The sequence below is a fragment of the Dipodomys spectabilis genome, unplaced genomic scaffold (genome assembly GCF_019054845.1).
Source record: "Dipodomys spectabilis isolate Male_0828 unplaced genomic scaffold, ASM1905484v1 ptg000050l, whole genome shotgun sequence".
NCBI classification, from domain to species: domain Eukaryota; kingdom Metazoa; phylum Chordata; class Mammalia; order Rodentia; family Heteromyidae; genus Dipodomys; species Dipodomys spectabilis.
In genome coordinates this window covers 14,334,919-14,360,750 of record NW_024870727.1, presented here as the reverse complement: position 1 = coordinate 14,360,750, position 25,832 = coordinate 14,334,919, and the positions used below count along the sequence as shown (strand labels likewise).

The 25,832-nt window shown below is 45.3% G+C and overlaps 1 protein-coding gene across 2 annotated transcripts; it reads right to left on the bottom strand.

The window, feature by feature from the left end:
* Positions 1-4,727: 4,727 nt before the first annotated feature.
* Positions 4,728-25,832, bottom strand: Sptssb (serine palmitoyltransferase small subunit B). Of its 2 annotated transcripts, none has more exons than XM_042678893.1 (3): positions 25,734-25,832; positions 19,444-19,577; positions 4,728-5,434 (listed from the first exon to the last, which is right to left on the bottom strand). In XM_042678893.1, the coding sequence occupies exon 3, from the start codon at positions 5,399-5,401 to the stop codon at positions 5,171-5,173; it is 231 nt and encodes a 76-aa protein (XP_042534827.1). In that variant the 5' UTR covers positions 5,402-5,434; positions 19,444-19,577; positions 25,734-25,832; the 3' UTR covers positions 4,728-5,170. The 2 variants fall into 2 exon arrangements, with proteins under 2 accessions (XP_042534827.1, XP_042534826.1); XM_042678892.1 differs by lacking the exon at positions 25,734-25,832 and adding an exon at positions 7,658-7,790 and having other exon boundaries at positions 19,444-19,519.

The following is a 25,832-nucleotide window of genomic DNA, read 5'->3' as shown; positions in this document are numbered from 1 at the left end:
GAGAAGTGTAAGTAACCAGATAGTTACAAACTGACAGTCTATGTATAGACACGTTAATATGGCTGTGAAGATCATGAGTTCAGGTGTTAATATACAGATATTTTCGTTTTCTATCAATGAACCAGGAAGACAAAAACACATACACCTTTCTGGGGTGAGTTCTTCATTTCAAAGCCACGAATCTAGACCCAAGGGAACTGAAGTAACCCATCCAGGGTTACACAGTGAGTGGAGTGAGTGAGTGCAAGAACAGAACTCGTATGTTCCTCTTCTGATTAGTGATTAACTTTCCAATCAGACATACATACCATTCTAATTAAAATGGTTTCTGCCCCCAGCTACATTGGCATGGGCTTAGATAGGTGTGTGTATGAATCTATGTGACATATGTGTCTCTGTAGATGCATACGTACATATATATGTTACACGAGACATATAGCTGTATGATTGGAAATAAAAAGAAGCGGGGTGCAATCACTCATCCAGGAGGTGCCCCTGAATGGTTATGAAACGCGCCAGGCTTGGCGTGTAGCCTGGCATGCTCTCTGGTGATGTTGAGGACTCCATCTATCAGCCTGAACCAAATGATTGTGACAGGATCTTGTACTCGGGTTGCCAATGACAAAGTTTCACCAGGCTCAGGAGCAGCAGATGGAAAGTACTTCAGCACTTCATGCCGTGTACCTAAATTGTGAAATGTTACCGCTCTTCCATGATGCACTATGTGGTGATTAAAGACCTCATTATGTGCAGTGAAATCCAGCAGGAGTGCGATGTTAACTACTTAGCACTCCAAGTTCTATGGGAGCGATAAGTACATTTACTGAAGAGGAGAGGAAAGGGGTTGTCACTACAGTGCACAGCCCCCACTGGGGAACAGGGGATCTGTCACTTGTTCCTTACTGCACATAAGAATTCGTACTTCCGGAACCTCAGGCCAACCAGGCTAGCTCTGGAAAGGGTAGAACGCTAGCTCAGAAGCAGCGGCCCCCATATCAGAACAAAGCCCAGTTCCAGTGTATCATCTGACACCTAGCCCAGACTCAGCGAGAGCCTGATCTGATGGAAGAGGGAGACATCAGGACAGCTGGAAGACCAGGCCGTATACACTATCTGCTTGAAGGAGTGTATAACCTTGATGGGTGAGAGTAAAGGATCTGAGACTGTCCTGATATGTATGAAGGCCTTTGTATTTGGGGACCCTAATTCACGTCTAACACTGTAGACAAACTTCACACCCCCTCACCCCGCAGAGCCAGCAGATGAGACAAAGCTGCTTTCCTCCTGTGGGGCAGACTGAGCCAGGATCCCTCATCTGACTTCAAGAGAGTGCTTGAGTTTGTTTTTTTTGTTTTGTTTCATTTTTTTTTTTTTTGGCATTGATGTTTGGTCTTTGACCATGTCCTAAAAATTCCTACATGATTACCCAGAGGATATTTTAGAAACACAGGTGGGAAAAAGTAGGAGAATATTTTATGTAAAGCCTTAACCCAGTGTTTAAAAATAGAATTGTACTGAGATCTTCATTATAACTTCGGCACAGTGTTTGTGCAATGTTTAAGTTGTGTGTGTTGAAGTCTCGGAGGGTGGCAGTGGTGATTTTTCCTAAATGAAATGTTTTTCTTCTCTCCTCCGTTGAAACTCTTCTCTGAAGTTACTAGCATTTAGGTCAAGGCTTTATTAAAAGCTACATTTTATGACATCGTATGAAAAAATCATTTTAAGCTGCTTCCTACAGTAGTTTTTTTTTTTGCCCCCACTGGAAATAGAATTCACTGCGTTAGGTGCTTTTGAAATAATATATTATTATCGTTGAGACTGGCTCTGTGTGAGAAAATCAGTTTATTTCTCCTCTGTTATAAGTGCTATATTCTGGTTGCCGTTAGAGAGTGCAGAATTTAAAGTAGCCCATAAGCAACATGGGCTCATGATTCCTCCTGTATTAAAAAGGAGCTAATGAGACAAAGAACAATGTTTGCAAGGTGGGCTTCATTTGTGTGTTTCTAAAATCAAATGCATTTGGATATGCATAGGATGATCATTGAAAGCCCAGATACATGTTAAATAGTCAGAGTTTTGACTTAAGGAGCTTGCGTTAGGCCACCATGCTGGGTGACCTGAAGGCCAGGTTTGGTGGATTCACCCACCCCGTCTGAGGCCTTCTTGTTGATGTGCCAAGCCAGTTTCATGATGCCTGTTCCAGGGTTCTAGAAGCTCTCTGAGCATATCTCCATGTCCCTTTCTTGGAAAGTCATCTCTTAGGTCCTGCTAGGTGATTGGCAAGAAGGAAGGCAAATGTATTTCCTGTTTTGTACACAAATGCAGAATTTGTAGAACCTTGTGACTTCATGGTTGTGATTCCAAAAATGTAACTTCTTTGATTTTTCTTGCAATTAATGTCACAGTATTTTTCTGTATCTCCAAGCTTAGAGGTAGAGACACCCTGATAAAAACAGTGGTGAACTATCTATCTATCTTCTATCCATCCATCCATCCATCCATCCATTAATTCTCTCCCCACCCCCCTCTCTCTCTGTGGCTATCATACACACTGTATCTAGGGAGCCAGTGAGGCCTGACCTTAGGTGCGGTCAGAGGACCTGGCTCAGGAAGCGGAAGGCCCAGCTTCATCTGTCAGCCTGAGAAAGTGATTTCTCAGTCTTGGCTGATACTAGAATCATCCAGGAGCTTTATAAACTACCATGTTAGTAAAACCTCCTCCCCCAAACATTGCAGTTTTATTTTTTTCTAGGTGTGTGGGGGGTGTCAATCATTGGCAGTTCATAAGGCTTCCAGATGATTCTTCCAATGTACAGCCAGAGGCAAGAACCAGTGGTCTAAGCCTTGAGGAACGAAAGAGTCACAGATCTCTAAAAAGACAACCACTTAGCCAGCTACATCGCCATCAGTCTGTGTAGAGTTTGCTGGAGCAAATCAAGTGCATCAAGAGAATAGAAGGGAGGGCCACTGTCTCTCAGAACCTTCCCCTGCTATGTGAGTCAGTCCATACAAGTTCCAGTTGCTCTGTCCCTGTCGAAGGCCTGGAAGTGTAAGAAGTACTTCAGTCATGCATCAGCCCATCCCGAGTGAGTTTTCACAAGATGAGCGCACGGTAGCACAAGCCCACTCTTGCTTCCAGAAGCATCACCTGGGTTGCCGGTGTAGGGTGCCAGCAAAGCAGTCAGAACACACGGGTGTGTCTCTTCTCCCTCCCTCTCCTGCTGGTTGCTGTGGGATAAAGTGGAAGCCATGGGTCCTGAAGGTTAGGCTTTGAGAACTGAGGCTTTGGCTACTTTACCTGTTGGACACTTTGGGTGGCTGACCTATCAGTGCAGGATCTGAACGGCATCTTCTATGTCGTTCTACTCAGACCACCTCTCTTTTTTAAAATTTATTTTTATTTTTCTGTCAATCATGGGGGGCCTGAACTCTGGGCCTGGGAGCTGTCCCTCAGCTCTTAAGCTCAAGGCTAGCACTCTACGGCTTGAACCAAAGCACCACTTCCAGTTTTCTCATGGTTCATTGTAGATAAGAGTCTCAAAAAAACAAACAAACAAAAAGAGTCTCAAGGACTTTCCTGCCCTGGCTGGCTTTGAACTGCGCTCCTCAGATCTCAGCCTCCTGAGTAGTTAGGAGTGCAGGCGTGAGCCACCGGTGCCACTGGTGAAATTCTACTTTCTAACATGTTGGTGATCCCATCCCATTAACTTTTATGTTGGCTTCCATGGGCTTCTCTGTGGTGAATATTCTCATGGCCTGGGGTGTTTGTGAGCGTTGTACTGCTGTTAGCTACTTGACCTTGAGCAAGAAATGCAACTTTTCTATGGTCCAGACTGCTTCCTTGTCAGGGGGAGACCTTCAGACCTGCTTCAACATGTGAAACATGTCCGGGATAGAGAAGCATCTTGGATGATGTTCTTTTTGCTCTATCACATTGAGATCGGTTGCCACTGGGTTTAGTAAGACATAGGTTGGGTACGCCTTGTGTACCCACCGTGACAGTGCAATGCGAACAACAAAGCAAAGCCAAAGTGGATCTCTTCCTTACAATGCATCTTCATTTTATTTTGGAAAAATCAGCAAATACATACTCAGATATTTCTTTTCCTTCAAAACAGTTTATCTCAGACAAGCTAATTGGCAATTAATTTGAGTGTCAAACATCTTCTTTGATGGCTGTCCTGGGAGTTTATTTCCCTAATGTAAAAGTGCAAAAGACTGTCCAAAACCTGTTTATATTTTACCTCCCAAAAGGTCAACAGAAATATTTACTAGGAGGCAACGATGGGTCTTTGGTATCTGATTCAATGGTATAATTAACAAGCTCTATTTGCCTTTAAGATAAACACTTTGAAGGATGTTTCGTGAGTCTTCTTTCTTCTATCAAAGCACTTAACTGGAGCTATTGAGTTACTGCTGGGAGAATTTTACTTCCAGTCTATTTGCTAGCTTTTCTTCCTATAACCCATTTCTCATTTCCTCCCAGACTCATTCAAGGCAAAGTCACATCAAAAGTCACAATATCTGCATATACTTGGACTATATTATGTTTCTGGCACTTAAAATGATTATGCCCTATACTATTACTTACTTACGTTGATGTCAAACTCGTATAAAACCAGACCTTAGAAGCATTTGAAATATCCCATGAAGCAGACCTGAAAGAAAAGTATTGCCTCCAGCAATTTTAGAGATTAGCCGTTTAATAGAAAAATAAGACATTGGGGGAAGGGAGGATTCATATAATTTATTCATACCTTATATTATATATTGTAAACAAGAGTAGGAGACTTTTGACAGACACCTCCAAAGAAACAGTTCCTGGTACTACACCCTTGAGCAGAGAGCAGGTATCAGGGAGCACTTTAAATGTGAACCTGGTAGGTTTCTCAGGAACCCATTTTCCAGAAGATTCTTCTATGGAACCCATCCTGACTCGCAAAGCAATCTAAAGGCATAGATTTGAATCGAAAGGGTATGGAAGGTGAAGTAAAGTCATTACAATTTTTTCCATGGCCCGAGGCACAAGATAGCATGTGCAAAAGAAACTAGAGAGACTCTGGCTGGAGCCATAGGTGTGCCCTCAGTGTGCATAGGGAATGCAGAGGGGAGGGAGCACTTGGTGGAGCAACACAAACAGGCAAGGCCGCCTGGCAGGGTGCACGTGAGATCAGCTGGCAACCGCATTGTGACAGCCAAAGATTCTGGAGAAAAATTCCCAGGCGAGGCGAATGTGGATGGGAATGAAGACATAGGCAGTATACACTACCATGGCGACGATGGTGAGCAAGATGGTATTGAACATAGACTGCTCCCAGGGCTCCATCACCTCGCAGCAACTGATGATCTGGTACTGGAAATAGAGCCATGCCAGGTATTCCTTCACCTGCCTGAAACCCATGCTCAAGTGCCTTGCAGCTTCAGGGAGTCTCGTCTGTTCAAGAAGAAAAGAGAAGCAAAGGAAATTAAGGAACCAAATGCAGACTGGTCTTGATGTTGCATACTCTCAATTGGTTAAATACCTGTCAAAGATGGGGAGAGAGCATGGATGAGATTATTCCTAGTCATCAGTTCCAAACAACAACAGCTCGCTCCAGCTGTAGCTTTAAAGCTTTACTGATTACTAAGCAAAGAATGACCGACTGGGTCTCCAGCATCAGTTGACATCTCAGGGGCTGAGTCTCCAATGGGCTTCTTTGAGCAAAAGCGCTACACCGATGGTGCCACATAGGTTGCATAGGTACAACCCATACACACATGGCATGTGATAAAGTATTGTAAATGAAAACTGCATGTAGTCCACTACCCTGTGGGAGACCAGCAACACATGGTCGAGTACCAGATACGAAAGTTCAGGAAAAGATTAGGTACTTGAAAAGCAGGACGTTGGGTTTCTACGTATGAGTGTAATAAAAATGGAAAAATCGTATTGGGACCACTGTTGGCGGGGGCTGTGTGTGCAGTACTGAACATCTGTTAGCAGGGGAAGGAATGCAGGGAATCTGGTTGTCTCCCCCCCCCCCCCCCGGGAGAGTCACATGTATGCTTCTCCAGGTTTTACCCATATGCGTCTTCTTGCATATGGGTGGATAGAAATCTTAGTGGTGAATAAAATGGGTTGAGTCTTGTGCATCCTTCTAGGGACACACTGAATGTGTGGGTGGGGTTGGAGACTTTCCCCAAGCCAATGACAAGCCAAAGCATACCTTTGGGTAGTCCCTTGGCTTTGGGGGAGGGGGAGAGCAGGTACAGAACTTCTGAAAACCATGTACACACATTTCCTTCATCTTCAGAAAGGATCACAGTTGGGGCTGGAAGGTTGGCTCAGTGGTAGAGTGCTCACCTAGCATGCATGAAGCTCTGGGTTTAATTCCTCATCACCACCTACACAGAAAGAGCCAGAAGTGGTACTGTGGCTCAACTGGTAGAGTGCTAGCCTTGAGCAAAGGAAGCTCAGGGACAGTGCCCAGGCCCTGAGTTCAAGCCCCAGGACTGGCAAAAAAAAAATCACAGATATAAGGCTAAGTACAACTTTTCAGAAAGAATTGCTCCTATGATTTCTTAGACAGTTCCCATGTAGACATGGGGAGGGGTGTCAAGGGGGTCAGTTGTGAGCCCGAAGAGGTCTTTCATTAAGCCTGGCTTTGACAACAACAGACAACTTTGGATGGGAAACATTTCTACAAAACAAAAAAAAAAAGGGTCCTTAATACAGGCCAGGAAAATCCTGAGGAGTAAGTCATACAAAAGGGAAGCATTTTTTACTTTCCTCTGAAGAGTTTGCCTTCTTCTGTCTTTCTGAGAAGCCAAGGGAATTGGCTGGAGCCAGCTATGGGGGCTCCCTTTTACACCAGCACCAGAGAGCTTGGCGGGAGGGAAGAGGAGGGGGCAGGGGGGCAGTTTGGGCCACACAGTGAGTTCAAGGCTAGCCTGAGCTACATAGTGAGACCCCGCGTCACAAGACCAAGTAAATTACTAAAAGACTAACTAAATAAGCTGCTGCTGTGTGAGCTTTTAGAGATAGCTCCTTCTGTGGTCTTTCTTTCTCCCCATGCTGACTGAAGACCAGGGAGCCAGAATAGGGAGAGGCCTAGAGAGAAACGTGCGGCGGAGGAGGAATGTGTGCAGCTATCACAATGTGCCCAAGGCTGGGTAACCTAGAAAGAATAGAAACATCTATTTCCTTCCTCCAGGTGTGGAACTCGACAGTTCCTGATCAAGGTGCCACTGGGTTTGGTGTCTGGTAAGGGCCTCTTTCTCAGTCCAAGATGGCACCCTGAGGTCCCTGTCCTTATATGGCAGAGAGGACAGAGGGACAAAGAGGCCGAGCGCTGTTAAGAACCCTCCTTCATCAGAACTTTACTGCATTCACAGAAGAGACGTGCCCATGACCGGGTCACCCCCTAAAGCTCTCACCTCCTAACACTGCAAACATTCACCGAACTTCACCGGGGGAGAGCTGTTCCACCCACCAAGATTTCCCACACACTCTGATGGTGAAAATTAGGAGTTTCACGGTGGGAGATTTTGGCTATCCTGCTAGAGGACTATGTTTCTAAAACTCTTCATTCTGGGTACCCATGATAGCTAACCTCCTAACGATCCAGAAGTGGGATGGGTGCCAGGTAACAGGTGAGTATGGAGACTGTAAACTCACCTGGAGAGTTTGGGGTGATGTCAGGTTGCACCACCTCACACACAGTCAGCCCCTCCCTTAGGAAGTGTGGGGAAGTCGGATCCTAATCGCACAATGTAATCACACAGTCAGGAGCTCCACCAGGGTGACTGTCCTGAAGGAGAAGTGCACAGCCAAAAAGGACCTTAGTAAAGAACCAGAATGAGCTATCTCTGAGGAAGAGATAAGATTCAGAAAGGATTAAGGATTAAGTTTACTAGGTGAAGTGGGGAGTGGGGAGGCCAGGAGGAAGGCAGGGATAGGGTGAGAGTCGGAGAGATCAGAGGTTAGGAGGGGTGTAGTCAGAGGCTGCAGGGGGAGGAGGGGAGGGGTGCTGAGGCGGGGAGCACCAGGATCTCAAGAAGCTAAAGCTAAGATCAGCGTTAGGACAGAAGCAGCTAGGAGAGTCGCCTGGGCTGCTTTGTCTTCAGCCTGCAAACCAGGGTCCTGGAGGGGGGCGGGGTGGGAGCGGGGAGGGAGCATTCAGCGGGTAGCGCGGGTAGCATTCAAAGACAAGCAGACAGTGGTGTTGGAGACGGTTCACTTCAGAAAAGTCTTCCCAGGAGTGTTATTTACTCAGAATCCGCTGTGGCTGAGAATGTATTTAAAATATTCTTAGTATTCTTTTCAGTCTTATAAATGAGATAATGCTGCTACTTTAGAAATATCATTGACTTTTCCTCTCTATGGTAGTTTTTTAAGTGCCCTAATTAATCTCCTGGCCCTTGCTTTTCCTTCTAAAATTAACTCTCATGAAGTCCAGATGGCTCTATCAGAGATCCAGGGCTGGAGGCATCCAGCCATATTCCAAGTCCAGTCGTATTCCGATTCCTGAGCCAGAGATACTGTATGATAATCAATATTCATTATTATTTATTTGATTTTTTTGCCAGTCCTGGGGCTTGAACTCAGGGCCTAGATACTGTCCCTGAGCTTCTTTTGCTCAAGGCTGGTGTTCTACCACTTGAGCCACAGGACCACCTCTGAGTTTTTCTGCTTATGTGGTACTGAGGAATCGAATCCAGGGCTTCATGCATGCTGGGCAAGCACTCTACCACTGAGCCACCTTCTCAGCCCTAATACTCATTATTTAAACCACTGGAACTTAACCAATCCATAAATCTGAAAAAAAGAGAGAGAGAGATAAAAGTCACACTCACACACATTATACCAAACAGAGGCACAATGAGATCTCACCTCACAGCAAGCTCAAAACTGCCTGGAAAGCTTAAATCTACCTCCACACATTTACAACTTAAGTAGTAAGTTAAGATGTGTCACATTGTTATTTGCACAATTTGTACAATCTCTCCTTTCCCACAGCCCTCCGAATAGCCAATTGTGGCAGGTGAAAAGTGTGTATATTGTTATGTCACTTTAATCTCATCAAGTCTCAGTTGGTCCACAGAAAGCACATTGATTGCTCCCTCTCCTTGGTTCATTTTTTGTCCCCCTTTACTGGTGAGAAGTGAATTTGAAGGTTGTTTATTCGCTGTTTCTTATTATGAAAAGGTAAGGAGAGAGAGGGTTGGTTATTATTGGAAAGCCATCTGCTATATCTATTATAGAACATGCAGTATTTTAAGGTTCTGTAGTTACTTAAGTAATGTGTTTCTTCTCCATCCTGGTAAATCCATTTTATACCCACGATGGGACAACATACCTAATTAAAAATAACACTTTAAACAATTTGATGACTGATGTGGGTAAGGGAATTCATTCATTCATTAACAAATTCATTTTGCTTCTGAATGGTAATGGACTTAGAAAGACTTTCCCAAAAGGCACTGAGAGCAGGAAATGCTCTTCTGACCAGGTGAAAACATACAGCGTGTTAGGTGGGCGAGGGATCATGGGAAAATGCTAAAGGAGGCTGATGCCGCACTGGGGTAGAAGGTGGGATATGATGACAGATCATCCCATGAAGCAGTTGCCTGCAGGTAAACTAGCCTTGCATTCTCACAAGGCAGTGTGGCATTAATTCAGGTCCCCCGCAAGCTAAACAAAGAACGTGACATGTTTGCTTTATTCAAGCATACCTCAAATCTTCCTGTTTTTATGTCACATGCTTTGAAAAGATGACTGGTTAAGTGGAACAAGAGTGAGAATAGGGTTTCTTTTGTAAAAATAGTTCCTCTAAACTTGACTTTTAAAACTCATGAGAGGGGGAGGAAAGTAGGAGAAAAATGAGGGAGGGGGTAACAAGTTTGATAAGAAATGTACTTATAACCTTACTTAAGTTAGTGTAACCCCTTGTACATCACCTTGACAATTAAAAAAAAAAAGCAAAAAAAAAAAAAAACAACCCTCATTAGATTTTGTTTTTGTTTTGGGGCCATTCTGGGGCTTGAACTTGCGGCCTGGGTGCTGTCCCTGAGATGTTTTAGCTGAAGGCTAGCACTCTACCACTTTAGCCACAGCTCTACTTCTAGCATTTTGCTGGTTCATTGGAGGTAAGAGTCTCACTGACGTTCCTGCCTGGGCTGGCTTTGAACCACAATCCTCATATCTCAGCCTCCTAAGTAGCTAGAATTACAGTTGTAAACCATCCGCTGATGGCAAAAAAAAACAAAACAAAAACTCAGTTGATTGTTAATGAGGTTGTGCCTGTTAAAGTAGCCTGGCCTGTCTTCATGGTGGAGTGCCCTGGATGCCACTGTTACAAGTAAGCCTTTGACTCCAAGGTACTCAAGTGGTGATGCTAGACTAAATATTTGGGTCGCCTCAGATTTGAGCTGGAGATTTGAACCCCTGAGTGCAACAGCCGTGGTAGGAAACAGGGCCATGGGCGGTGACATGGAAGAAGCACACAGGCAGAAGACAGAACCTGCTGCAGGATGCTGCTTTCTCTTCTGCCTACCTAATGAACATAGCTGCCAATCTGCGGCCAATGTCTTGCAAAAACCAGGTGACTGAACACTTCTTCCACACCAAGTTCCAAGCACTCATGCCTCCCTGATTCCTCACTGCAACCCTGCCTGGTACAGAAAATGACCTCCATTGGACAGTGAGGAGACTGAGATAGGCAAGCAGTTGTGGCCTTTGCCCTTACCAGTGATGATCAGATGAGCAGTATACATTTCCAACCACAGAATGCCATCATCTGGACGGACTGCAAAGAAAAGTGCTGTGCTTCTGGGGTAATGCTGAATTCATATTAAATTGGTCGACACTAGATCAGTGTGCCAAACTAAGTTCAAGTTGGTGGATCCATTAGGAACTATGCTGTGAACTGACACCGGAAGAGAAGAAATGATTTTCCACGTTCTTCTCAGGGAGGGAATCACCTGAAGATCCCAGAGGGCCCCGGGAGCTGGCCGGGAAGGCACAGGGAAGGTCATGGGACCCCTCTGCCTCAGTTCCCCAGTGTCTCCTTGTACAAGACTTCTCACTGAGCTTCTAGCTCACATCCCCGTTCTACAATTGAGAATCTGAATGCAGGTTCATGGCTGGCAAGACCTAAGGCTCTGAAATCAATAAGGCTATGGTTGAGCAAGCTCATTTTACACAGAAGAGAAGTCAGGGAGTGTGGAGGGCAGACCCAAGGGCAGTTTTCCTGGGCTCAGGGAAGAGAGACAGAGAAGGCTAATTTGAAGTATAAGATCAGAGAGAGACCGTCTCCTAGACAGAATCTAGACTGAATGGAGGAATTGAGGCACGGGGATGGCCAAAAGCACCTGGGACACACAAGTCCCCTGAGAGGATCTTCCAGAATTGGGTGGAGAGCAGTGAGTGACGTCACTGACTGCTTGTCAGCCAACAGGTCAAGAGCTTTCTCTCACTAGCTGAGGCTCAGAGGGGCAGCAGATGAAGTTTTCTCTACGAGACTAAGGGACAAAACTGGATTTACGCTGTTATTACTCAGGAGGGGCACTTTGTGTGGGCCTGGAGGGGTGAGGGCCTAGCATGAGGACACATGTGTTGCTAGTATGAGGGCACATGTGTTGCTAGTATGAGGGCACATATGTTCGTTCATGTGAGCCTGCGGCTTTGCATCGAGAAGGGTGAAACTCCGTGAGAAAAGCATATTGAGCACCCAGAAAGTTCCATGGGAGTTAGGCATGTTCTAGTGAATTCGGTGAGTTCTAGTGAGTTAGGCAATGGCAAGGAAAGATGAATCCCAGATAATTTAAGACTGGGCAAAATGAACACGAACACATAGTTCTGTAGTTCTCCACTGCCCCAAACCAAACCCAACCAGACCAAACCAGTAAAAACCCAACACAAACAATGAGCAAAAGCCTGGACCAGCTCTGTCCCTCTTTGCAGAGGACTTTGCCACTCTGTGCTGTAGGAAGCTCAGACCAATGAAGTAGCTTCCCCTCCGTTTCTTATAAGATGAAGCGTTCATTTCCCACCCTGTATGATCAGATCTCTCCACTTCTCAGCTTCAGCTGTTAATTCTTCCACTAAGTGCCACTGATTCTAAAGCTTCTATCCTAATTTTTTTTCTCTTAGAAGGCACTGAACTCAGGCCCTTCTGCCTGCTAGGCAGGTGGTCTGCCACCTGAGACACATTTCTAGTCAATTTTCCTCTGGTTATTATTATTAATTATTATTGTTGTTATGTCAGTAATGGGCTTGAACTCAGGGTCTGGGCATTGTCCCTAAGCCTTTTTGCTCAAAGCTAGCACTCTACCACTTGAGCCACAGGTTCATTTCCAGCTTTTTGGGGTTCATTGGTTGTTAGCGAAATGAGCTCCCTTTCTATAGCTTAGTCCATTCCTTCCCTTCTCCACAGCTTAGCATGCTCCCTTCCTAGGCAACACTAGGACCATGTAGTAAGCAGTAAATAATCAGCCTCCAGCCCCCCTTACCTTGGGATGGCGCTTCTCTTGGGCAGCTACCACCATATAAGGCAGAAGAGCCCCTTAGAGTGACCTTCAGGTCTGGGCAGTTGCAGGACCCTTATCTACTATTTGGATAGCAGCCATAAATCCTAGTCCGCCATGATGAAGCCCCTGGCCCGCATGTCCACACCCTGTTCTCTGCCTCCTAGCCCCTTCTAGCCCCTCCTAAACTTCCTAGGTTATATAAGTCACCTCAGACAATAGCCAGCGCTTCTTCTCACTTCTTCCTTGTGAGAAGGGGTCTTGCCGGCCTCTTTCTTGGCAAATAAGCCTTTCTTTGTTCTCTATACCTGGATGTCTGCGTGGCTCTCTGGCAAAGTCTAATTTACCCTGTCATTTGTGATAAGAGTCTCATGGACTTTCCTGCTTGGGCTGGCTTGGAATTGTGATCCTCAGCTCTCAGGCTCCTGAGTAGGCTCTGGTTATTTTTGAAATAGAGTTTCATTCCCCCCACACTCCACCTTCCCCCGCCCCTCCCACCATCCTGAAATCCTGAACCTCAGTTCGCTGTAGCCATGCTTCCCACTGTAACTAGGATAATAGGTTCATGGCCACCAAACCCAGCATTTTCCGTTGATACACTCAGTATCACATTTTATGCTTGGAACTGAGAGCCTCTTGATTTCAGTCTCTTGAAGAGCTAGGACTTTAATCCTCGCATGAGTTAACGTGCCTGGCCTAAAAGCCTTGATATTTTTGGTTCATGGTCTTTTCTTTCCTACTGTCTTACGCTCTTTCTCTGAGAGATCAAATCCTGTTTACATTCCTGATGTAGCTGATATCTCCTCTTATCTAAGAAACATTCTCACAAGAACCTCCTCTCTGCCAAATAAAATACACTGCCTCTTGCCATGTGTCACACTTCATCAACATTGCAACACATGCACCATTTCTTCATCAGACAATGAATGGGTTGTGGCACGGGTCTTTGAGTATTGAGGATATGTGATGTTCACCCCGACACTCAGTGTCTGTCTGGTGACTGGTTAGTGGCCAGCTGACTAACATGGAAAAAAACATCACACTTAGGCCTACTTAACATTTTCCCAGCCTCTTGTGGGGCCTGTGTGAGGGCTTGTGTACTCATATGAACTGAGAGCATCATCTGCACACTCACAACCAGCTGTCCTGTCCAAGGATGGAAGGGAGCTAGAGATACTGAAAACAACAACAATATCAACAAAAAGTAACAAAGGCTTTTTTAGTTTCTCATACTGTTAAAAGTTCATAGACTCTTTGGGGAATAAGAGACCCTGGTGAAGCGGACTTGAAGCCCATTAAAATGGCTTTTTGCATGTGTTTGTTTTAGGTGAGTAATAATTTAAGAATAGCAGGCAGGAATGTGGTTCTAATGGAAATCAAAAAATCTCCGGCTGGGAATATTCAGTCCTGAATTCCCTTTCCCTCCCCTCTCCTCTCCTCTCTTCCCCTCTCCTCTCTTTTCCCCTTCCATTTATATATTTTACTTTGTATTTTGGGGATAGTCCTAAAATAACATTATTTGGCAGACTGTCCAGCAGAAGGAAGATAACTAGTAACTTAATAACTCAGGCCATCTGAGGGATAGAGTAAGAAGTGAGAGGTTGGGTGGTCCGGATCTTTAGCAGTGCTAGTCAGGTACTGCTCAGGACAAAAGCAGCACTGGTTCCTATTACTTGTAGATTGGTGAAACCTTTGACTGTTTGTAAGACCTTCCTAAAATACTGCCTCCAAGACTCTTTGAGGAATGCCCTATTAGGATTTTTTCTTTCTTTTTTTTTTTTTGCCAGCGCTAGGAGGGTTTATATGTTTTCTAGGGAAAAGCGCAGCCTTTATGTCTGTTTGCTCAGTAAACTGCATGCAACCTTACAACCAGATCCCGTGGAAGACATGGTTGGTTGTGTCTTGGGGAGGGCCCTGGCCACTGGCCTGTGGGTCTGAGCTGGACCCTCTTTCCTGGTGGTTCTCATCTCAGGGCCTAAGTTCCCGGCTCACACAAGCAGTTTCATCCACAGAGATGTAGACATGGGTTTCTTATTGCATCAGAGGTCTGCACATGGTTTCAGTCTGCATGGCACCATTTCCTACTGCAGCCGCTCAAGAACTAGATGTCATCGCCCACTGGCTTTCTGAATACCTGGCTCTCGTTTTTTCTGGGTGTGCCCTTAATGTGTCCAGTGCCCCACATAAAGTTTCATGCTTGCTTAACATCTGTCTGGCAGCTGGCTTTCTGTCTCAGATTTCCTTTGGCAGCCAGCTTCCCATGGTGCTGGTGAAGTGTATACCATCAGTCAGACTCGTAAGTATGATTTGGAAATCCAAGCTTTAGCGTGAGCTAAAAAAATAAAGACACCTCAAAAAATTTATGATGAACTAAAGCAAAAGAAGAAAAGGAACTCCATTTAGAAGCAATGAAGGAATTTTCTTGGTCCACTCATGATGAGTTCAGTAATTCCACAGAGTCCCCAGAGAGGAAGGGACAAACCATTCCATTGTATTGCTTTTAGGCAAGGGAATTACTCTAAGCCAGGTACTGGTGGCTCACACCTGTTATCTAAGCTACTCAGAGGCTGAGAGTTGAGGATTGAGGTTCAAAGCCAGACCAGGCAGGAAAGTCCATGAGATTCTTATCTCTAATAAACTACCAAAAAAAAAAAGCTGGATGTGGCACTGTGGCTCAAGTAGTAGAGGGACAGCACTCAGGCCTTGAGTTCAAGCCCCAGGACTGACTGGCACCCCCCCCCCCAAAAGGTGACTGAAATGATATTCCGAAGGAAAAAACCTTGTAGCCACAATGTAGCAAGTTGTTGTTGGTACAGTGTTTCGGGGATGTTGGAGCGCATCCTAATGTTTCTAATTGTTCTTAACTTTAACAAAAGCAGAACAATAGAGACCCAGATCTTGGGCAACATGGCTTGGGGTTGAGTAACTGTGACTGCAAAGCAGTTTTTACTTTGTTTTGTTTTACCACACCCTGACACACTCCCCAGGAAAGACTGAAAGCTGGAGGAGAAAATTTTGAATTTGATTTTAATGAGAAATGTCATAGTGCTTTGTGGGATACTGACTATGGATGAATGTAATCTCACCGTTGTATAGCTATTAAAAGAAAATATTTAGCCAGGCACGGGTGGCTCATCATTGTAATCCTAGTCACTCAGGAGGCTGAGATCTGAGGGTCTTGGTTTAAAGCTAGCTAGGGAAGAAAAGCCTGTGTGACTCTTATTTCCTACCAATCAGTGAAAAGCTGGTAATAGAGGTGTGGCTCAAGTGGTAGAGCGCTAGCCTTGAGCTGAAGAGTTGAGGGACAGCACCTAGGCCTAGAGTTCAGTCCCCATGACTGACAAAAAAAAAAAAAAAGCCACTAAGTGAATTCCCATAGTCATAGTAGTGTTAATTATAGTAGTCAAAATGCACGAGCAATCCAAAATTCCTGTTAGCAACCAATCAATCAGCAAAAGGTAGTATGCACCTGTAATATTATTTAGCCTCATGGAAGGAGATCTGATGTCTGTCTCAAAGGTGAATTTTGTTACTTAGGTGAAGTAAACCACTCATAAAAGACGAATACTGTGTTCTTCGTGAGAGCTATTAGAGCAGCTAACCCAGGGAAACAGAGAGCTAGTATTACCAGGGCTGGGCCGAGGAAACTGTGACTTAGTTGTTTAATGAGGACATAGTTTCTGCTCTTCTCACTGATAAAGCTCTAGATTGCTTGCACAACCATATGAATGTTTTTAACTCTACTGAACTGTACTCTTACAAAATGGTTTACAATGGTAAATTTCATGGTTGTTCCGTTTCTAACCAGAATTTGAAAAAATAATGCGGAGGTCAACACCTAATCCCACAAATTCCAAAGGACTGAAAATTTACAAAAAGATATCTGTGAGATAGTCTGAAGGCTCATGTTTGCAAAGTCAGAAGTCATGGTGTCTGGGGTTGGGTCCTTGCTCTGGGCTAGCAGAACTGCCAGGACACAGCATCTGCAACTAAGCATGGCCAAAGGCCTTCTAATACCAGCTGTGAGCTGCAAACTGGGAGTCTCTTCTAGTTCAGAGCCAGGATACAAGAGGAAAATTCTAGATTGGCCCAACTCCAAAGAACCTTCTGACAGCACAGTTGGCATGTGTAGGTTTGTTATTATTTTTTGCATCAGTGAACTTCTAGTCACTTCTCCTTGTCTGGTTTTTACAGAGGATATTCGGCTTATAACAGAGCATCTATGGCCTCCGAATATTCAGCCTATCATCCCTTCTCTGCCTTTGAGAAGAGGGCTGATGGGCTCCCAACACCTGGATCAGGGATGTGGGAAAAACAGCTACAGGGTGAAAGCTTGTGTTCCCTCATCATGAGCCCTTTTCCCGCAGAGGCCCTGTCTCCCCTCACAAGAGTGTTCCCTTCTCTCTCTCCTGTCAGCTACCCTGCAGTTTGGGAAAGGAGCCATTGCTTGTTCTTTGTGTCTTGAGCTTTCTAATTCTTCTTTGCAGCTAAAGTCTGACTATGAAAAAAAAACCCAAGCCTTTATCTCATTGATCACCAGTTATTACTATATCTGATTAGGAACAGGACACTTTCCCTGGGGAACAATTTAAGGGTGAGGCGTAATATTGATTTTTGTTGTGGTGGTTGTTGGTCCTAGGATTTGAACTCAGGACCTGGGTGGGTGCTGTCCCTGAGCACTTTTGCTTAAGGCTAGTGCTCTACTACTTTGAGCCACCACCCCAGTTCTCATTTTCTGGTGGTTAATTGGAGCTAAGTTTCTCATGGACTTTCCTGCTGAGGCTGGCTTTGAACTGTGATCCTCAGATGTCAGCCTCCTGAGTAGCTAGGATTACAGGGAAGGGCTCAGCTGCTGAGTCCTTACTCCCCAATTTCTCCCACCAAAAAGAAAAAAAAATCTGGATGTTTAGCTATCTGTCAGACCAAGTCTTTCCAAAAGCATCTTCCAGTGAGCTCTGTCTTTTCTTTGTACCTTCTTTCTTCCTTCCTTCCTTCCTTCTCTTTCTTTCTTTCTTTTTTATGCTTATCATTTCCTCTTTGGTTTTGCTTACTGGTCTCCTCCCTCTCCTCCTTCTCTCTCCCCTCCTATTTTTCCTCTCTGATTTCTCCTTTCTTTTGATCATACTGGTGATTCAGTGATTTAAAAAAATGTTTTTTTCTGAGAGCAGCAATATTGAACTTTTACAGACATCCTGACAATAAGAGGAAAGCCTTCTGCCTCTCGCTCACTCGATGACCTGATTCTGGGGCAGAGTCGTTACTGCTTTAGAGAGATGAGTTGGAGGGTCAGGCTGACCCACGAGCCATGGAGACAGAGAGCGCATGATGGAGGTGCTCAGCAGCCCGTTCTGCAGGTCAGAGACAGAGGCCTGCTGGATTGGTGGTGGCACTGCCGCATTCCAGCCAAAAGGTTTCAGGGCTGGGGTGTGGAGTGAGCAGATGACAGGGGAAGATAAAGGAGCTTATGGAATGAAGCTAAAACATGCGTTTGCTTTTATACAATGGTATTATCTTTGGCTCTTATCATCTTCTACTTAGAATCGAGTTACTAAAATAATATATGAAAACTAAAGAGAGGGGGTGGGGACAAAATCTGGTGGCAAGTTTAGCACATCCTCTTTTCCCTGGGGAGAACAGGTGTAGACATAATTGGCCCTGGGTTCCAGGACACTGCAGGGGATGCTGAGCTTCAACGGGTTCCTCTCTTTGAACTAGCCAACCATCGTTCATGTCCCAAGAACTTTGATGATGCTAAGTAAACATGGAGGAGGCTCATGACAACTGAGCTAGTGAAATATATGTATATATTTGAACCGACTGAGTTTTGCAAGCCCTTTAACTATAGAGTTAAACTGGATGAGGTGAAAATGTTCCACCCTGTCTTCAAATAATGCAAGGCTTGATATGTAAGGAAGAATAGCAGAAGAGTGTTTCCCAATAGATGAATATAGCGAGGTGAACATACTATAGTAGGGTAGATGATAGATATCAGAAGTATGTCCATGTCCCTCTTTCAAAGAAGGCTCGTGTGTGTGTGTGTGTGTGTGTGTGTGTGTGTGTGTGTGTGTGTGTGTGTGTGTAGGCATGTGTGTTCCCACGCAGAAGTACCAGAGCTAGAACTCAGGGTCTGGTGCTCTCCCTTAACTTGATTATTCAATGTAAATTTAGTTTTCTCTTTCCTTCCTTCGTCCTTCCCTCCCTCCCTCCCTCCCTCCCTCCCTCCCTCCCTCCCTCCCTCCCTTCTTTCCTTCCTCTCCTCCTTCATTTTCTTCCTCCATCCCTCCTCTCTTCCCCCTTCTCTTCCCTTGCCTTCCTTTCCATCATAATAATTGATAAGCATCCTGTAATGAATATGGACCAGCCTCACTTTCATTAACATTTTTTTGGAAGAGAATGCTTTCACTTTCATCCTGTTTTTCTCTTCATTTGTCCCACCTGGTCAATTAAATGCTCTTGAAAACCTCCACTACTCTCTTGTGCCAGCAGTCTTCAGGATACGATGCTGTTCCACTTAAATAAAAGATGAAGGATGGTGAAACAGAGCAGCCTTTAGCCAGTGGACCATGAATAAGGCAGCAGCTGGTGCTGTGCTATTCTGGCCTTGATGCTGGCCATGGGATTTGCATCTCCTAGCCCAAGGGCTCTTGACCTGGAGGCCATGATTGGGCGAGGAGAGGACTGCACAGAAGAACATTGTGCTGTATACGTTTCAAAGGAGACTGTAATATCTGAGTAACACCCCTTGTCCAAGACCCAGTAACCATAGCTAATTGTCACATTTCCCTCCGTTTTCTCCCCTTCACTGCTGTTGCAGACCTGGTTTAGTCACTGGAGAAAGAGCTGGAAGTTTTCTCTTGTTAAATAAAGATGGAACGTTACAACCCGAAGAGTCAGTTTTTGAAAGGCCCTGTGGGTGATGCAATTACACAAAGTTACCTGCCCAGGTGGTGCAAGTGTGGTGCTCCACTGCCTTCCTCTTCCTCCTCCTTGTCCTCCTCCCCGTCCTTGTCCTTCTCCTCCGAGTGCGCCTACGTAGGTGACCTCTTGTCTTTGGTTTACTGTTTCTTTATCTGTGAAACCAACATTTGAAGTAAATACACCCAAAGATGGCTGCAAACTTCCAAAATCAATGCTCTCTCCTATAAAATCTCAGCAAACCATTTGGATGGGTTATGAACGCGAGGCGTAAGCCGGGGCTGTTTTACACTGTGTTCAGAGAAGGTCACTGTTTTATAACGTGCTATTGATGAGTGATTTCCCAACGATCTCCTTCCTCAGGATTAAATGGTACCATGGGACCCTGCACTGAGGGGAAAAGGCTTTAGTAAGAGGAGGGGCTCTGAGCCTTCCCCTCAAATTCTGACAGAGGACTCTGCCTCTCGTGGGTTTCACAGAATGGATTTCTGGATGAGATTTTTGTTTTTAAGAACTATTACTTAAGTTTAACCAGTCACAGTTTATCACTATAGGAGGTTAAAGGAAAAACATATCAGGTAAATCTTTGTGCATAAAATTCGTTTAGGGGAGCTGGACGCTGGTGGCTCATGCCTGTAATCCTAGCTACTTAGGGACCTGAGATCTGAGGATCACAATTTGAGGCCAGCTGGGAAGGAGAGTCTGTAAGAATCTTATCTCCAATTAACCATCAAAAAGCTGGATGTGGCACTGTGGCTTGAGTGGTAGGGTACTAGCTTCCCTTGAGCAAAAGAGCTCAGGGACAATGTCCAGGCCCAGAGTTCAAGCCCTAGGATTAGCACAAAAAAAAAAAAAAAAGAAAAGGAGAAAAGATCAGAACAAACAAGCAAGGAAACAAGAAAACAAAAATACATACCATCCTGAGGATTTTTTTCCCCTTTCTTTTTCCTTATATTTTCTACTTCCATATGGCTCTTAGGAAGTCTTTTACTTCCTGTTTCCTACCTAGAAATAGGAAAATTTTCTTTCTCTTTTTCCCTACTTTAACCCTTGCATACTAAAATAAACCTTTGCTAAAACTTAAAATAAAACATACAGTGCTTAAATTTATCCCTACATTTTGTAATCTTGTCTCAGCTGTTGAATGCTGTGTGGTAAGTTCAGTTGAAGATTACCGACAATGATTCCACAATGCAGCTCCAAGAGCAAGCATGGGGTACTTGAATAGCAAACTGTCAACCTAAGAACTCGTATTCTATATTGATTATGATGATGGTGGTAGTGGTGATGTGGATGATGATAATAATAGATATTTACTGAGAAATTTATGTGCCAGAACTTTGTATTTTCTTATTCAAGTCACTTAACACTGTTGTAGAAACACTGTTTAACAAATGAACACTGAGGCACTGGGAAGAATTTAAGTTGTCCCAAAGTTTCATATAAAATACAGAGTATATAGGGCTGGAAGGTGGCTCAGTGGTAGAGCGCTTGCCTTGCATGCCTGAGGCCCTGGGTTCGATTCCTCAGCACCACATAAGCAAAAAGAAAAAAGCCGGAAGTGGCACTGTGGCTCAAGTGGTAGAGTGCTAGCCTTGAGCTGAAGAGCTGAGGGACAGTGACCAGGCCCAGAGTTCAGGCCCCACCACCGGAACCCCCCCCCCAAAAATATAGAGTATACTTTGTGGGGTGTGTGTGTGTGTGTGTGTGTGTGTGTGTGGTTCTAGGGTTTGACATTGGGACCAAGTAGTGCTTGGCAGGAGCTCTACTGCTTTGATAGGGTGTCACTTCCTGTCTAGGAAGTGCCATCCACTTCGGTGGACTAACATCCACCTATTTCTCACTTCCCATTGTAGCTGGATAACAGGTGCATACCACCAAGCCTAGCTTCTTCTGTTGAGATAGAGTCTTATGGATATTTCTGCCAGGGTTGGTCCGGAACTGTGATTTTTCGGGACTCAACTTCCCCAGTAGTTGAGATTACAGATGGGGAGCTACCAGGTTCAGAACATACATATGCCAGGAGGCATCTTTACACAAAGACTTTTGACCATAAACTGGCCAATCACCCACCCAGCCAGCCAGGCAACCATGCAACTGAGCAAGAATATAGGAGAGCTAGAAACTCTAGTTAACACTGGCATGGTGGCTCTTCTTGCGCTTTCTGAAAGGAGAAACAAGTAAGCAAACACCCCCCACAGCACAGCAAGAGTCCAGGCAGCAAAGGGCTGAGTACTCAGGGGCACAGAAGGGTGTCAGAACCAAGATGGCAGGTCAGCAAATTCTGTCTTTATTCCTGTGTTCTTCAGCTAATTCTCAGTGAGAGATATTATTACGTAATCACTAGTTACCAAGGCTTTTGAAGTAAGATCACTTTTGTCTTACCCCTTCACCACAGAAGGCACTTAGTTATTAGTTGCTTAATTAAAATTTGTTGGGCAAGTGAATGAAAATTCGAATACTCCATTACAACTGGGGCAGGGAGGTCTCTCTCTTTTTTTTTTTTAAAAAAAAAAACAACTTATTTCTATTTTTTCCCTACTCTCTTAAATGCTTCTCCTTTAAGCTTGAAATAAATGTTCCCTTTGTCACAAAATCCAGCCCCGGTTCCTTTCAAGCCATTATCTAAAAGCTCCATTCTAGGCCAGCTGCCACTCCCACTGTGTTTTGTTAGCACAAGGCCTCCTGGGGGTGCTTCTTAAACCAGGTGAACCCCATTGGAATTCTGGTGGGGTGGCACCGGGGTTACTTTTTTTTGGTTTTCCCTCTGGTGGGTATGTGGGGTTTCATGTTCTGCTCACTTCCTGTAGTTCTGAAAGATTTGTTCCTCCTTTACCTTCCAGCCAGGCCTTACTTTTTTTCCTTTTCTCAACTTCCAATCCTCCTTCAAAATGGGTACATGGTGGCAAGTGGATCTCCACTGGGTGTACACACAGGCCTTCGGAAGACGACAAGAATGCACAGGAAGGGGAGCCAGGGAGGCCCATCAGCCCACTGCTGATTCTTGTTCCCCAGTGGCAGTGGGGATGGAAGCTGGGAATTCTTTAGTACAGGTGTTGAGTTGTGTGTTTCTCTTACCTACATATACCTCTTGTGGAGGGGAATATAAGAATAATCCCTTCACGGAGGCAGCACTGAGAGTTCACCTTGTCCAAATGGAAGAGGAGCATTCGTGAGCATCTGGAGATCACCCCACCTAATCTCTGAGTCATCGGGGCCAGGGGTGTGGATGGAATTTGCATTGTATCCTTAGAGAACTGGATACTACAATATAAATTTGTTTCTCACTCTCTTCTCGTTTATGTTCCATGGGAGCTCTTAACTCCTCAAATGCTGAGCGTTCACTCATCATTATATTATATTGTATTTTATTATATTATATTATGGTGACAACTGCCTGACATCTGTGCTGGCATTTAAGCTTTGTAAGAAGCAGGATTCTCCTGCCTGATGTGTTTATCTAGGGCCTAAAAGCGTCCTGGAATAGTGCAGACTTTCAATACCCACCTGAGGAATAAATTAAATGGTTAGTCCTGATAAACGCAGTATTAAATAGTAATTTCTCTAAGCTAGCTAGGGTGTTTCGTGAGCAGCCTGAGCTCTATAGCATGATTCTGTCTCCAGAAACCAATGGTGATGATAATAATAACCATGAACATTTTTTCTACATGCACTTAAGTCACAAACGGAATGGTGGGACATTAAACATTTAGTCTTCCCACTGGGTCAACCACGGAGGCGGGATTTCTGCGGGAGCCGAGGGGACAAAGCTCAAGGTGGGTGCACTGGGCCACCGGCCAGAGGACCTGAGTAAGATCCTGACTAGATCCATCCAGATGCTGGACGAACATCAGCCTCAAGAACAGGGAGGAACAGAACAAATGCATGGGTCCAGTCTTATGGACCGTTGCTGACCACCCAGCCCCTGGGACTGCGCTGATGCCACCTCGATCATTTCCACACACTGAGAAGCAGGGTGCGTGAGGTGTGTGAGTGCCTGCCACTCACACAGGCGTCCACACCCATGCTGGTCTTACTCCTATCTCAGTGATGGTCCTTGGGGAACGTGCCTGGCCATGGTACAGGGAATTTAAACATGCCAAAGAGATTCCCTCCCCCCACCTCAAGGCATTTTGGGGCTGGTACTGGGGATTGAACTCAGCCTCTGGGCGCTGCCCCTTAGCTTTCTTGCTCAAGGTTGATGCTTGAGCCACAGCTCCACTTCTGGCTTTTGGGCTAGTTAACTGGAGGAAAGAGTCTGATGGGTTTTTCTGTCTGGAGTGGCTTTGAACCACAGTCCTCGGATCTCAGCCTCCTGAGTAGCTAGGATTGCCGGCGTGAGCCACCAGCGTCCGGCTTGGCTTTTTGTTGCTGAGTTCACTTGCTGCAGGAGGAGGGAGACGATTGTGGGAAAGCCTCGGGGTTCACAGCTAACTCTGCCCAGCACCTGCCATCCCTGGGCTGGCCCATTGCTCTGGGGTTCTGGAGTGGGCCTGAGTCCCACAGTGAAACTCATTCCAGCCCGGGCCAGAGCTAAGTCAGAGGCAGGTGGAGAGGTGGCTTGTGACTCAACTCTCATAAACATCAGCTGCTCCTACCGACATGCAGTGAAAGTCTTGAACAAGTATTTTCTCCTCCGCATCTTCTCTCACAATAAGATGCACAGTTTTCTTTCTTTCTTTCTTTTTAAACCAGGATGTTATAAGAAATAGGTTTGCAGAGGTTTTTATACTACTGTTCAAAGAGTCCTTTTTGGGAAGTTTTTGTAAAGCGTTTACTTGTATACTTGATAGTAAAATACTTCTTATGCTGATTTTGTAGATAAAATAACAAAATTATGAGGGATACTTTTTTTTTTTACAAGATACTTCCAAACTTAGAACCAGCAGGTGAAGAAAAGCCATGGAGCTGAGGTGCACCGGTAGCTCACACCTGTCATCCTAGCTACTCAGGAGGCTGAGATCTGAGGATCTCAGTGCAAAACTATCCCAGGCAGAAAAAAACCTGAGATTCTTATTTCCAAGGAAACACCAAAAATCCAGATGTGGAGCTGTGGCTCAAGTGGTAGAATACCCAGACTTCAACAGGAAAAAGCAAAGGGCCTAGGGTCCTGAGTTCAATTCCCAGTAACAGCACAAAACCAAAGAATGGTACGGAACACTAAGTGACATTCCGCTTCATATCTAGCAGACAAATTTCAAAACCCATGCATTTGGCTTCCCAAACCATTCTCAAACTGTTCTCATTGCTTACTTGTATACAAATCATTTGAACAACCAGAAGGACAGTGCTTTTCAGAACCAAGTTGTCCGTTGTTGGTCTAGCTGTATCTATTTCCAAGTGGCTGAACGTACACATACAAAGCCATCCGTGTGATGGACGTTTGAATAAGCATAGGAATAATTCAGATGTGAAAATCAAGTGATTCAACCTTCAGTAGTTTTATGTGCACATTTTTAAAGTTTTCTAGCAAAAAAAAAAAATCAACAAAACCGTGCCTCTTAAGTTTTGTGTAATTCCAAACAACTAGCGCCTCACAAAAATCTTTTAGAAAATCCACATTGCCTGCTTCCCTGATGAATTCATTTAGATGGGGGGGCGGGCGGGGGTCGAGAGTCACACTGATCAATTCCTTGGCTGTTTATTTGAGCCTGCGTAGGGGTCTTCTAGGAATTGAAAACCAGTGGAATGCTACTGGAGGTGAAACAAACGCAGAGCGTGGTTGCTGTCCCAGGCCCATCTCTGTCCATCCTCCCCTTCCTCCTTCCAACAACCCCAGCAGGGTTAGGGACAACTCGTGAATACAATCACTTTTGAGAAAATGCACTGTCCTCAATGATCATATGTCCATGTCTTCATTGGAAACTCTGTACTCTTGGAAGTTGGTTTGTGGGTGTTACAGCCCAAAGTTAGCTTATAGGGCAGCAACACCTTCCCCCCCCAAAACCCCAAAATCAACCCAACACCACCACCACAAAACAAAACCCCAAGTGTAACAGTATAATATGTAAGAATAACGTATTTAAGGCAGGATCAAACCCTCGCCCCGGAGATTTCCTGGCACGGCTGGCGAGGAGCCGCACGGAGGTGAAGGATGGAGGCAAGGAGGCCTCTCCCCGCGGCGGGGCATGAAGTTTGAGTCGGATGAAACCTCTCAGCTTCCCGCGTAGTAACCGCCCCGGCAGAGGGGAACCCACCTTCAGGCTGGAAACCGCAATGTAGGGGGCAATACCGCCCAGGGCTGCCGCTGGCACCCGGCGCCCCCGGTACCCGGGGAGGGCGCGCCACCCGCCGCCGGCCGCCCGACTTACCGCGCGCTGCCCGCTGCCCGCTGCGCTCTGCGCGACCGCCTCCTTGGCTCCCGGGGTTGGGTGTTCGGGCCCCGCCCTCGGCTCGGAGGCTAAGACTCC

Bases quoted from the DNA above. Each gene is read 5' to 3' on its own strand.
- Sptssb (XM_042678893.1), bottom strand. From the start codon at position 5,401: ATGGGTTTCAGGCAGGTGAAGGAATACCTGGCATGGCTCTATTTCCAG.